General features: G+C 37.0%; 1 protein-coding gene across 5 annotated transcripts in view; it reads right to left on the bottom strand.

The window, feature by feature from the left end:
- The window catches only part of SBF2 (SET binding factor 2), a 231,945-nt gene that overhangs the window by 33,759 nt on the left and 183,728 nt on the right, over nucleotides 1-14,458 (bottom strand). For all 5 annotated transcript variants that reach the window (XM_036384030.2, XM_036384033.2, XM_036384035.2 and 2 more), the window contains exons 20-27: nucleotides 13,785-13,957; nucleotides 13,462-13,535; nucleotides 12,888-13,083; nucleotides 12,109-12,236; nucleotides 9,747-9,922; nucleotides 8,668-8,813; nucleotides 4,760-4,958; nucleotides 2,910-3,106 (exon numbers count right to left, since the gene is read on the bottom strand). In XM_036384030.2, the coding sequence (XP_036239923.1) occupies nucleotides 2,910-3,106; nucleotides 4,760-4,958; nucleotides 8,668-8,813; nucleotides 9,747-9,922; nucleotides 12,109-12,236; nucleotides 12,888-13,083; nucleotides 13,462-13,535; nucleotides 13,785-13,957 (1,289 nt within the window). The remainder of the gene's footprint in view (nucleotides 1-2,909; nucleotides 3,107-4,759; nucleotides 4,959-8,667; nucleotides 8,814-9,746; nucleotides 9,923-12,108; nucleotides 12,237-12,887; nucleotides 13,084-13,461; nucleotides 13,536-13,784; nucleotides 13,958-14,458) is intronic.

The raw sequence follows: 14,458 nt of genomic DNA, 5'->3' as shown, positions 1-14,458 counted from the left end.
GAAATGATCTCTGGGTTCCCTAGCCCTTGAAATAATACTACAAAAAGTCAATTTAGGTCTTAACAATTTAGTTAAATTAAAAGAAATGAGCTGTCTAAATGAAAGGATAATGTCTATACCACTTGCACTTACAAAGGTTTATTTTGTGAAGAGTATTGTGTGTATTTTAGAAAACAGCTCAACTTACATCAAAGTCTGTCATTGGACCAAGCAGATACCAGAATTAAAGACTGAGGGCAAAAATGTCCTTGTGATGGTTTAGAGATGGAAAATCTGTCCCGTCATCCTCAGCACAACTCATCCCATCACAGCAGCATACAGAGGTGACTCAAAGCATTGCCCCTACCAGCAATGAACTGGGATTTCCATGAAATCACCACCTTTCACATGCTGTATCCCATGGGAAGGTCACCACAGAAACATGGATTTAACAAAAGATGGGGGATGGAGATCCTGGTAGCAATTTTATCCCATTTAATTTTGTTTTTGTCTCAGGAAAGAAATGCATTGCTTAGTCCTGCATTGCTAATATGTACTTTATATGTCTGGTCACAGGTTGCTCCATCTTTATCTTACAAGTCCTGTTACAATCAATAATTCAGCCTGAAGCAAGATAACTGCTCTTGGATAGTGTTACTACATCCAAGATACATAAATGTTCTTTCCATAGGGTAGCTGACCAATAAATGCTAATTTAGGTGTAGAATGTCATATTTAGAACTACAGTGCTCTGGAACAGAATTCCCAGAGAGGTCAAATTCAGAAACACTTGCAGAAACATTTCAAAAGATATATACTCTCCATTTCATATCTGAACATCTGTTAATAATCTTTTTTTTTTGATAGATGTTAGAAAAGACAATTCTGTGGCACATGAAGTTTGGCTCCACACAGAAATTAAGTACTGTACATAATTTCTCAAAAAATATGTTCTGTGCTTCTTATATAACACAGTGACCTCCAACTATGCTTTGAAAGCTTGCGTAACACACCACGTAACAGGAAATCACAAAAATGTTCACCAAGTTCCAGCAGGCCCCCCTTGTTTCTCTGTATCAACCCAGAACTGACCAATAAAAACCTACTCCTATTTAGGAAAGAATGAATTTGTCAACTTGAATTTAACTTCAGATTCTCTTTGTCCTCTCAGTTTGCTTCACAACGCGTTTTCCATTATAGACTTCCCTTCACTGCACACAACTCCTGCTGAGACAGCTGTGTACAACTACCTTTGCTGATCACTTTTGTTTCAACAAGCTTCAACTCCATTAAAAGTAACATAAACACCCTAGAAATATTCTCCAAATTCCTTGCTGTGCCTTCCTGAGGGAAGTCTCCATCTTCTTCACACTTTAAAAGGAGCAGTAACTCCAAAAGCAAGTATCTGTCAGACACAGCTATTGTCAATCCATTTATCTACTCCATAATATTCTGGTGGAGAATATGGCAATGGCAATATAAAAGTCTATATAAAATATAGACTTATATAAAATTAAGTGTATTGGTTTGACAGTGTCAAACCATGACATTAAGTTAGAATTATATAAACTTTATATAAATTTAAGAAAAGAAGCCATCAGAAAAGTACTTCAGAAAACATCAAAGTGTTTGTCTTTACATAATTTTGAGACAATTCCTGCAATAGTCTCAAAAAAAGTACTTTTTCTATTTATTCTAGTTGTACCAGGTTAAAGATGCCTCATCTGTATTTCATCCAGGACAACCAATATTAAATCAGCTGAAGACTAATATTTGAATTGCCTGGGATTCACACCATAAGGATGTGGGAGAACTGGTGTAGCCATTAGCTTTGGCAGCTGCTGTGTCAACTACTGCTGGTACTTCACTGATTCATTCTATTAATCCTTTCAACAAAAACACATTATATAAATTTCAGTTCATTGCCCTCATTGCTCATCACTCCAACTAAAAAATGTTCCCACAAAACACTGAAGAGATACATTCAATCAGTGTTATAGCAATGAATATTCAGCAGATAATTAGTGATTCGCAAATTAGCCTTAACAGTCAGTCCAGATACTGTCTAACATTAAAAACATTTTTCTAATATCTTTGAAATAATGAGATTTTAAAGGTGCATTTGACACACACAAAACCTCAATATGTCTGATAAAATTGCTCTTAAAAGTAAGAAGAACATGGGTTACATAAAGGTATTCTGTGAAGGAAAAATTATGGAGGGCTATGTAAAAATATTTAAATCATAATCTTCAAATGACTTTTATGGCACTTGTTATAAGTGTACAGTATGCTTCTTATAGGTTTTGAAAAATTCTACAGAACACACTTGAATAGAGTGAAAACTTTTACTCACCTTTTAGCCATTACTGGGGAAAAATGCAAACATAAACAGGACATAAGAACCTCTCTGATACTTTAATGAGTTTTTGGTACTCCAATTCGACCTCACATTTCCTTTTCCTCCAAAAAGCAAAATTATGGCCTAATTCTGGAATAATTTCTAAACAACTATCAGTTTGATTAAAGAAAATACTGACTCATTCTTGGCATGAAATTAACTCTGAAAAAGCCATTAGCATGAGATGGAAATCCAGGCAGTCAGAAGTATCCTAAACACTGCCTGTGAATGATGGAAGTCGATGAATGTTATTTCCAAAATTAATGTTACCCTAATATTATACTCCTCTGAAAAACTAAAACGAACTATTCTGATAAATCTTGTGTTGGTCCAATCTCTAAATTATTCATTCACATTTTTTGAACTGCTTTCATACCATTCAGGATTTTGACACATGGTAACTAATAACATCAGATAACCGCTTACACCCTGAGACTTCTGGTTCAACCAAATCACTGATTTTCCTCTGGCAAAATCAGCATTTCCACATGAAACTCCTTCTACAGAGAGCCTGGCTGCACCCACTCACCCGTGGGATGTGTGTTCTGGGATTTGAAGAGGCCCACCACACTTTTCCCATGGAAGCCCCCAGACCTGAGGAGCAGAGTGCTGTTTTTGGTGTTCTTCCAGCACACCACGGGCAGGCGGTTGTGGCGGTAGCAGCGAGCCACCCTCTGCAGGCTGCTGTCCTGCACAGACTGAGGGACCACCAGCAGCCCAGGATAGCTGCATGGACAGCAAAGGGAAAAAAAATAAAAAAAAAATAAACAATTAAAATTGCTTTCAAAATGCTCAGCAATAAAAAGAACATTTCTAAAATTACAAGCTGAAAACACGTCTTAATGAAATACACTTGAACTGTCTTAATGAACTTAATGAATAGCACTTTAAGCCTTAATGAAATACACTTTAACTGTTAGAATGACTTTTATTTTTAAAGTAATTTTTAGTCCAAGCCTAGCAAATACATTAAGCAAACTGCATTTTAAATAGAAATTAAATTATGAAAAATTTGTAAGACTCTCATTACTAATCACTTTCCATCTAAGGTTCCATTTTATTTGGTAGTATTTTTCTTCTTAGCACATCTCTTATCTATCACTATAATAAAGCCATATTTTTAAGCATGACAGAAAACACAATTTTGAGGTACACAGATGATGCAGTAGTTCCATTTTGACAATTGTATATGAAATATGAGAATTGAAAGGAAAGAATGTTAGATTGCCTGAAGTATCACAATGAAAACAATAGTCTTTCGTTTATGGAAAAATATATTTAAATTTTACAGTTGGAGTCCTTGGAACAGAGTGCTTGACACTGCATTTTTGTGTTCTGTTAAAACATTGCAATGCACTAAGAGATTAGAACATTCACTGATATAATACTTTAAAGATAGAAAACAAAGCAAGATGGTAGTTTTGTTCATGTTAGTGAAAGAAGGCTTCAAACAATATGAAATATAATTTTCTATTGCCTCCAAAAAAAAAAAATCAACTTAAGTGCCAATTTAATGTGTTAAGAAGAAACTAAGATGAGGAACAAGAAACAGCTGTTACTAGATAACTGCTTAGTAGATAACTTTTATTCCCTCTACAATATACACTATTTCTGCAAATTCAATTCTTGGACATTTATTCAACTGCCCTCAGACAAAATAAATGTACATGCTATTTACAGTCTACACAGCAACCACAGTAATATAGCAGTAGGTAAGCATTTATATACTGAGATCTGTAATTCTTTCAGATACTAATTGTAGTTAAAAAAAAGCCTAGAGAGTAATAAAAACTTGTGGTTTTAGGGGAGGAAAGGGTTGTCCACATAATGTTCAAAGCATAATGAAAATGGACAGATTTCATGCCTTCATCTGCGTTGTACTCCATGGTGACTAAACAAAACCTGTACTCTAGACAAGTCAGAAAACAAGAAAGGATCTAGTATTTTTCTTCTGTGCCCTTCTTCCTGGCAATTCCATTGTCCATAATGAAAGCAATGACCAGCCTAAACTGGCTCTAGAGAATGCAAATGTCTTCTGATATGACTCATGCAGATAGGCTTTTGTATTAAAAGTAATTTTTGTGGGCAGTGTCAGCAAACTACATCAGCTTTCACAACAAAAAGAAAGGACTTAGTAACACTGATGTGCTAAAACACAGCATGTGACTTTCAGCACATGACAAACTTTGAAAGTAAATACTTTCATGAAGTGAACTCTAACACACATTTTTTAATTTGAAGAAAATAGTTATTTATAATTGCTTCTGAAGCTTGCTTTTTTATTTTGGAACAGAAGACATGCTAAATGCAAATACATTAATGCAGCTATACATACAAGTGTCTCTAGTTTCAGCTACTTCAGAGAATTGACAAACTCACCTCCTGCAAAGGGAATACATCCTGTTCAGTGCAGTTATTCTCAAGTATTCTGTTTTGGAGCGAGAGGAATTGGTGCTGATGGTGCCCAGCCCCAAGCGCTGATAGTCTCTGAAGCAGGCTCTTTCCACTAACTGCTCCATGGTTGATTTTTCTGATGCTTTCAGGGTACCACTGGTGTGCAGCTCACTGTCATCTGAAACTGAAGGGAATAATCTTACTGGGGAGGCCAGCAGTTGCACAGCAAACAATGCTACTTTCTTCCAAACAAGTTTGTGCTGCTCTCGGTGATGAATGGCAAGGTCCAGGACATGCAAACCACAAACCCCACTAAATTTATAAACACTAAAATAGTATTTTGTCAGCAAATCTGACTATAGCACCAAGTTACCTACTGGCATGGCTGATATCTCTCTAGCTAAAATCCTAGAGAAAGTTATTCACATATTCATTTGAACTGAAGACAGATAATCTTTCTTTACCAATTTACAATTTCTTTACAGAGTCATTACACATTCAATATAAAAGTGAACAACACAATTTTTTTAAACTATCTTCAGAAGAGGTAACAATCTTTTTAAGGCTTTAAATGTTTCAGTGTTGTAATTTCACAAGAGATGACTGTTGGGTTCTGAATGTCTCAGTTTCAGTGTCAGCCAGCAGCTTTCTTCAGCCATGCATATCAGCTGCCCTTTCCAAAGCAGAAAAAACTTCAACCATGAGAGATAAAAAACTATGTCACAAGTTCAAACTACTCTGAAATTCAAGTCAAGCAAGGTCTTTGTACAAAACCTGCCACCTGCCTATTAGTGACACTTTCAAGCATTTCCAAATACTTCTGAGAGCAGATTTACTGCTCACAGCACGTATCAGTTACTTGCTACCACCTCAAGCATTGAAATATGTGCATATGAGACCTATTTCTTCATGGATGAGGCACTGAAAAGTATATGAGGATTTAAACTTAAAACAGGACTTCATAAAAGTGGAATTTATTTAGAAAATAAAAATTATGCTATGATTAATATTTCACTGGCAGTAGACAACATTCAGAATTTACAGAAGTAGTACCTCTGATTTTTTTTCATCTTAAGCATAAAAGCTAAATGAAAAATTTTCTTTGCCCTTTCAGCTAAAGAAAAAAACCTCTTTATTTTATCTAAAGAATAAAGTTGAACACTCTGGATCTGCCCTCTTTTTCCTCTTTTTTCATATTTGTCATGGTAAGAAGAAGTCACAGAACATCTGAAGTATGAAGTGCACTAATGAGAAACAAATTTAAATGAGCTTTAGAAATAATTCTTTTGGGTCATACAAAATCTTGGTATTCAAAGGTTTTGAAAGGAAAGCTATAACTGACTCAAGATGAGGGTGCATTTTGTGAAGTATTTTTTCCTAAATGGATTTTTCTCTCATGAAAGCAGGTACATTGGTGATTAGACTTGGCAAAATACTCTCCTGTGCATAAAAAGCTAAACATAAGAGCTCCTATCCATGTCCTTAAGCTGAAGAGGGAGATGAAGACATTTTGCTGCCTCAAGTTTAACACGATTTATTTGATTTTGAAAAACTAAGGAATAATCCTCTATTTTACTGTTCTTGAGATATGACTATTTAGAAAAGAAGGTTTCAGTCTCTTGTTTTATTGAACACACCCATATGACTACTATAAGAAAAAGAATTTACTAATGATTGAGATATTCTAAACTCTGAAAACAAAGAGATGAGGAGGAATTTGAGGGAAATCAGATGTTCATTGGCAACAACTCATAACTACAGTACTGTACCCAGTTTTCAAAATCACATTGCAAGTTAGATGTGGACTACCTAAAGAAGCCTGAGAAGAGAGCAATGAAGAGGATCAGAAGTCCATCAAGACTAATAAACAAAGAACTGAAAGAATAGATTTAACATTGAGAAGATAACAGAAAAATACTACAATAGATCATAAATACATCATGCATTGCAATCAGAACTAGGGGAATCATCTCATCTATCTGTATACAGTGGCAGAGTAAGAAAGGGTTTAAATTGCAGCAAGAGGATGTTTAGTCCTGAATCTCAGAGAATTGCTTGTTTTCTCCAGCATTAAGGATGGTTTCAGTATTGGTATGAGCTGCCTAGAACTGTGGAACCTCCACCTTTGAAAGCTTTTAAGAAGAAGTCTGGCAACACCTATGAGGAACAGATGAAGTATGTTGATCTTGCCTTGGGGCAGAGAGTTGAACTACTTGATCTCATCAAGTTCCTTCCAGCCCTATCTTTAACAATTCTTTTTCAAGTGCATCACCTGCTGTAGACAGTTCATTGTTGGCAGAGCTGCATAGTTACCTATACTGCAGTTTTTGAGACTTGCAAACAAGTCAAAACCAAAGCCAAAGCCACAGCAGTCAATACAAAAGGAATTGCAGTGATTGCTGCCTGTGCTCTCTGCACTCTGTCTGGAGCAGAGGCACTGCTGCTGACAGCTCCCTTCCCTGATGTGCCAGTGCTGCATGGAGAGAGCAGCAAACTCAGCCTCTGGTCACCTTAACACATTCCCAGCCAAGACACCTGGAAACCAGGTCTAGAGACTCACAAGTTGTAATTTTAGATTTTTTTTAGGGAAGGAAAAAAGTGACTGTCACTAATCTTATACAGCACCTGTGTTCATGGAAGAATACTGCTGTTTTTTGTATCAGCAGTGCAAAAATTCTGCAAACTTCTTCATCATCAAGAGACTGTGAGTACACAGGTGTACACTGTGCTTGGTGTCTCTGGGTGAAGGACACAAAATCATCCCAAAATCACCCAGTTCCAGCCTGCAGAATTGCTTCTGACCCAAAGAACACATAACATCAGAGCACATGCTAACTCAGCACTTCAGGAAGATGCTGGAAATTCAATTAAGAAGGTAATTTTTTAGCACTCTAAAGACACTCTGTTTTCCAAAGCTTTCTTTTGCTTACTTCTCCTCACTTTATCTGGAATGAAAGAAGAGAAACAGTATTTTGAAGCTTGCCTGGAATGGCTTTCTTCCATTTCAGAGAGAACAGAGGCTTCATTCCTGCTTTAGACAACTCTCATACATCTGTTCTTAAGTCACATGAATTGCCTTGCTCAGTGACCAAATATTCAACAGCAAAATTCGGCTTGTTTGATGTTTGGAAGAAATTATCAGTGTTTGAAGAACACTTCATTATCTGAGATGGCGATGTTTTTTTTTTAAAGAAAGAATGCTTTGACAAAACAACACCTGTTTATGTACAGGAGAATCTGGTTCCCTCTAGTGGTTTATTATAAATTAGCAGTGGTCCAGAGAAGAATATCCAAGCAGCATTTGGGAGAAGGAAAAGAGGCTTTTTGGGAAAAGTCAAATGCCACACCATCACGCAAACTGCACAAAGAGCCCAAACCTCTTTCTACCTTCTACCCCAAAATAATTTCAACCAAAAATACGGGAAGTAGTGTTTTCAGTAGTAACGAGTTCTGCTGCTTTCAGAAATCATTTCTCAGTTCCACATCCACTAAAGTCTCCAATTTACTCCCTCTTGCACCTCACCAGTTACTGCTTCCTCATCACAGACTAGCTGCAGGTGTCAGATGTCTAGAGATAAATGGAAGCTGCAGCATGCTTCTGTGCTGTTTCATCTCCACCAGCATGATGTAAAAATGATCTAAAAGATATCATATCTAAATAGTTTGATAATTAAAAAGCAATCTAGTACTTTGCTGTACCACTGAATTAAGCCAACTTCCTCTTCTCATTGCAAAAGAAAACACTCACTAAACGCTCCTCTTGAAGCCCTTCTCTCTCCTGTCTAGGAAAACGCTTCAATTTCTTCTTGAAGGCATTTTTCATTCAGTATGAGAATGGAAGCATAACAGGACAGGTTTATTAACCAACATGGACAGAGAAGTCACACTCTTACCAGAGATATCATCCTCTTCATTCCAGCCAGGCCGATTCCCTCTCTCCTCCACTATGGTTCCTGTTTTCTTCTTCAGTAAGTACTGGCGCCCTATTGTCATCTTCCCAGCACGTTTTGCTCCCTTCACAATGCTTTTGGAGAAGGTACTGTAAATCCAGAACAACAAAAGCATTTGGAAACATTCATCTGATTCTGCCTGATAGCATTTACAGATTTCTAGAGAGAATGCAAATAAAATGGATTGAATCGTTCTTCACTTAATACAACAACCGTAAACTTCAGAAAAATTGCTTCCTATGTTAATTTTTAAACAAAAATTGTATTACTTTAAGATAAATTTGTGTCTTTTTTTTCTACTGGTAATGAATATCATCATTAAAGAGGTTCATTACCAGTAGAAAAATTCTTTAGGTTTTTTTCATTCTTTAGTTTTTTTTATTTTGCTAGTACTGTGATAAAACTAGAAAGTTGCCAAAGTAAAGGCAGGAAAGATAGAAATTATATTTAAGTTTTAGGATTTCATGACTAGCTTGGGATTCTATTTCCTGTGTCAACAATGCACTAATCAACAAAGAATCACAGGAGCCACCACTCTGGAACAGACTAATGGTGCAGCTGGTCCAATAAAAATTAACATGGAACATAAAATTTAAAAGAGGACCCAAAGCTCAAACTCTAAATTAAAAACCAGTCAGGCAAATGCACAGGGTAAAATTAATCCTAATTCTCATCAGGCTTTAAGTGGCTAGGCTACTAATTATAAAGTAATACACATTCTTCTTTCCATGTTGAGGTTGCATAGCTCAAGTTGCTACTTCTATTTTGTCTGTTTCAAAATGCAGTAATTCAAATCTACTGCAGCCAGAAGTTTAGATCAATAATATAATTCCTATCCCAAATAAATATCTCTACCCTACTAATCTATTTCTTACTCAGGAAATACAAAGAGATGCAAACTAGCAATCACTTATTTTGACATGATCTCCACTTGTGCAGAGCTTTCAGGTTGTTCAGTGCATTTGGATAACACAAGACAAGAACATCAGTAGGAAAAGATAAGAAAGGAAGAAAGGCTGTACCGGAATGAAGTGTTCTTTTCTTTCTGTTTGGGGAGAATTATCTGTGGTGCTGTTTGCCCAGCTGCAAAGGCAAAAGTGCTGAAGATGGACTGAGGGTAGCGGAACTTCATCAATTGTTTCTTAAATATTTCCACCACTTCAGGACTGACTTCTTCATCAAATGCTACTTTAATTAACTGTGTATTAAAGACATGACATGTTAGACACTGGAAAACAATCTGAGAATTTCAGAAATTGAAAGATTCTAATATATAGTAGCAAAATTCCCATACTTTCACAGTATTATGACCTTCAGAAAATACAAGTACATGTACATAGGTCTCATTTATTTTGACAGCTATTACACATTTTAAGAATTTTTTTTTTCCTTTTTTAAATTCATGTCCTAATACTAAGGTATCTTCACTAGGCAGCATCTGGAATTCTCATAAGATCAAATACAAAATATTTTGGTAAATCCAAGTTGTAGCGCTGGCACTAAGACATCTACAGCAGTTCAAATTCTGGTCACATGGGACAGCTTAGCTGGGAAATAGTCTGCCAGCTCTGCCCCTACACTGGGAGCTGAGGTTGGTAATGCACTTCAAAGACTCAGCAAACCAGCAATTTCAGCATTCATGTGTCACAACCATTATATTTCTATTACTAAGATGTTCCAATTTTGGCCTCACCTTGCAAAGTACAGAAAATTGCTAGTAAAAAAGGTGATAGTGAAATCTGCTCCTTAAAAAGGAAATAACCTTGTGCTATTCAACACTGATCCATCCACTTGATTAAAAATGCTTTTTTGAAAGGTTCTGTGGGGGGGAAAAAATCCCATCCAATCATCCTCTGCTGAAAGCAAGTCAACAATTTGGGGAAAACAAATAAGAGACAGAAAATACGGAATCCATAAAAAGGCCCAGAAGAACTCTAAGAATGTGGAGAAAACAAACAAAGAAATATCCTAGAGCTCTGTTTCTGAGCACATACCTAGACACCTTTTAAATTCCTTTGCTTGCGATCTAGGAGGTGGATTTCATCCTTGCTTTTCCAATTTCACTTGTTTTGTAAATACTTTCCAAATGACTAATGGCTCTGTTGTTCTAGGACCTCCTTGAAAGGAGCCCTTCAGCCTTTCAGGGTTACACAGATCTGAAGTTTTAAAGATACCAAACAGCATAGCTGCACACAAACCCATCTGAAAATCATAATTAATAAAGAAAGGGGAGGGGCTATTTCATCCCCTGTGTTGAACCCTGGCTGTTACATAGGGGACAGGGAATAAACTGTTTGTGGCTTGTTTTTGTTCTCATAACCTAATACAAAACTATGCTAAACAAAAGCAAAGATGATGTTTGACCAGAATCCAGCTCTGAAAACACTGAGCTGTGTCTGTATTTATCACATCATTGAAGCATGCTAAGTATTCTGGTAAAAAGATTTCTGGAAAATAAAAGTCCCCTCAAAAGTCCACAAGAACAACTTTTTTTTTGCTAGTTTTACTCATTGACATTCCTAATTTTGTGCTTTTGAAGAGGATACTGAAGGATGAACAGCTAAATCATGTTCATTACTGTAAGGAATTAGTAAAATGCTGTTTTGTTATGGTTTCAAATGTTGGAGTTATTGTTCTCAATGAAAATACGCTTCTGCAGTCAGTCAACCCAGCAAAGTATTTCATATCTTAAGCACTGCAGTCTACTTTCAGTCCATGATACAGAATTCTTTGCTTGCAGCTTCTGATCTCTTAGGGTTTGACCACAGTTAAGATCAAAACCAAGAAGGAAAATTCAGGAAAGATTGCAGGATTCCTAATTTTTACCAGCACATCTCTATCAATTGCCCTGCAATACACACTTCTGCTGAACACACTGATGGGACCCTACAGAAAATTCCAGGATTTGTGACTGTCATATAGAGGCTCATTGGTTCTACCCTGAAGATTCCTGGAGTGCAGCTTCCATGTGCAACATTCCAGGACTTTCTGCCATGGATTTTAACAGAAAGCTGGTGAAGTGATAAACCTTGAGAAGAAAGCAACACTCAGAGCTTTTCCATATTGATTCCATGTAGCTGGAGGAGAGAGGAAGCAGGTTCTCCCTAGGCCTCTACTTACATGCAGGGATTCTGGACCAAAACCAGCCCTTTTCTGGTTCCAAAATAGGTGAGGAAAGCAGTGAAAGAAATCCAATGTGAAGATAGCAACCCTCTGTAAATACCAAGAGGGCCAAGAAATGCCAGGGTTTCTATGAGTTCTGCCTTGTCTGTTGACCTTACAGGGCAGAGAACCAGACTCCTCACAAATACCAGGGCAAAGTGCTGCTCGTAAATATTCTGAGCTGCCTGTAGCCACATAAATTTTCACTAAACTTCCTTTTACCTGAAAAGTGGCTGAACTGATCTGCAGCCCTTCCTGCATGCTCTGCTGCAGCTGGTTCTGGATACTGATCTTCTTCTCCTTGGTCATGGAGGCGATGGGAAAGCTCCGGATCACGGTCTGCTCCCCAACTGAGGATACAACACAGACACTTGTCAGACCACACAACCTCTGCTCACACTCTCACTGGAATAAACAACAGTGAATAAGTACCAAGCAACATGAACATGATGGTACAGGATTAATTTCAGGCAAAATACCCGAAAAGTTGGCAAATTCCTAAAGCGTCATTTGTAATCTGAATTTCTACTCTATTTCAGCTGTGATTATTAGAAAAATATTCTCCTTCCTTCTGAGTCTTTCTACATAATGGAAATGCACCCCCAAAACCTAGGCTGCTAGGGGGTAAAGAAACAATTTCAAGTTTATTCAAATTTCATAATGCAATACCTAACTTATAAACAGAAATTATATACTTGATATCTTTACATATGACCATGAACTTTCCACTTTAATACTTCTGACTGACAATCTGATTAGAAATAGCAATTGTTAAACTATGAAAAAATATCATTCAGAAGAGCTGACATATTAAGAAAATACTGTTATTTCCAAGCAATAATTTTAGGTAGAATACCAACTCATGAATATTTTTCCTTTCACTTGCTTCCAGTATCTGAAAAAAACTGCTTAATGATGTTGATGCTTGAATAGGCAGACAGGCCAGCTCAAAATCCTGCCTATCTGAAAGACCACAATTACCACTGTTTGGATTGTCTTACCCAGTTGATCATGAGGAGTGCCTTTAAATATAATTCTGTAAGTGGTAAGGAACAAAGCTCCTTCAGCAGGGAGGATATGAGGCCCTCCAAGCAGTCCTCCTGTGGCTTCTTCTCTGCCATCAGGATCCAGCAGCACACGGAGACCTTCACAAACAAATTCTTCTCCTGGCAGTAAAGTTGGCCGTAGAATTTTGGGCTGATGCAAATAAATGGAAGTGCAAGTGTAAATCAGTGTTATACCTCGGGCTAGCAATAACATTTGGCTTTAAAAGTTTAAAAACAAAATTGTTATGACACTTAGTCCAAAGAAGGGAGATGGAGTTTGGACTCAAGGAAGAGAAATGGGTCACAAAAAGCAGTGGGCATGCAACAGCTTGTTTATGATCAGAGGTCTGGCTCTACTAGTTTCATATTTCATGAGACCAAAGCCAAGCACTTTATTTATCACTAGGGGAAATTTTCTTTTAATGTTTTGATATTTCCTCATAACATTATGTGAGGAAAAAAAAAAAGATGACAAGGTTTAATGATTCAACTACTTGTAAAGAATACAAATACATTTCATAACACTTGCCTTCTGTATTGGTGGAAGCCTCCTACTCTCACGATGGACAGCCTCCAGAGTCTCTATGTGCATTGCTACAATGCCTGAAAAGTAGGAACACCATAAATGAAGTCTCACACAATGGGAAAGAGAAAGCTGCCCTGAAATCAAAACTCTGATAATTCTGAAATTCTCACATTTTGACATCAAGAAAATAATTATCTGACATTCAACAGCAATTACAGTCTGGAAAAGAAATCTAACGCTCTAACTTATTTGAAGGTAACTCAAATTAACAAGTGCATTAGGAAAAGAAAGAAGATTATAAAGCACCTCTTTGTGACAATTCCTACCTGGTATCATGCAGTGCAGACCCTTGATGTGATCCTGTGTGACACCACTTTCTGTGCAGACCTTGTCAATAAATCTGGTGATGAAGCGCACGACAGCGTTCGCAACATCATTGTTCTCTGAGTCCTCAAACCCACTCTCAGTGTCATAACTCTCTGCAACACTGCCTGCAATGCTAAGGGCAGAAATAAAAGCAGCAACAAGTGTGAACAATTCAGCTGGTGATGCACATGTGACACTTGAACAGACACTGACAAGCTGTGTGGGTTTTTCCTAGTTACAATTCACAAACCATGCTAAAAGCATATGGTGGTACCACAATTACATTGTACTTTCATTGCCAAAACTTCATGAATGATGATATTGGGCAATTTTCTCTCCATGAGTTCAACACAGATAGGCCCAGAAGAAAAAAACCAGGTTTTTGGAAGTAAGCTCTGGATCTTCCCTTCATAAAGTCAAGTAAAGTATTTGCAACCCGTGGTAAGCAAATATCCAGTTATATAGAGAAAATCATTAATTGTATATTTTGGTTACAGAGGAAAGCAATCAAAAGCTAAAAAGATTCTAAGAAAAATTTTTTGTGCATTAGATAAGCAAGCAAGTCAGTGGGAGATGTACTTTGAATGGCTAAAAATGCCTCCCATAATAATATTTGGGGTCAAATTAATAGATT

The sequence above is a fragment of the Molothrus ater genome, chromosome 6 (assembly GCF_012460135.2).
Source record: "Molothrus ater isolate BHLD 08-10-18 breed brown headed cowbird chromosome 6, BPBGC_Mater_1.1, whole genome shotgun sequence".
In the NCBI taxonomy this organism is placed as follows: Eukaryota; Metazoa; Chordata; class Aves; order Passeriformes; family Icteridae; genus Molothrus; species Molothrus ater.
Note: the sequence above shows the minus strand (reverse complement) of the source record. Positions and strands in the feature narration are given on the sequence as shown.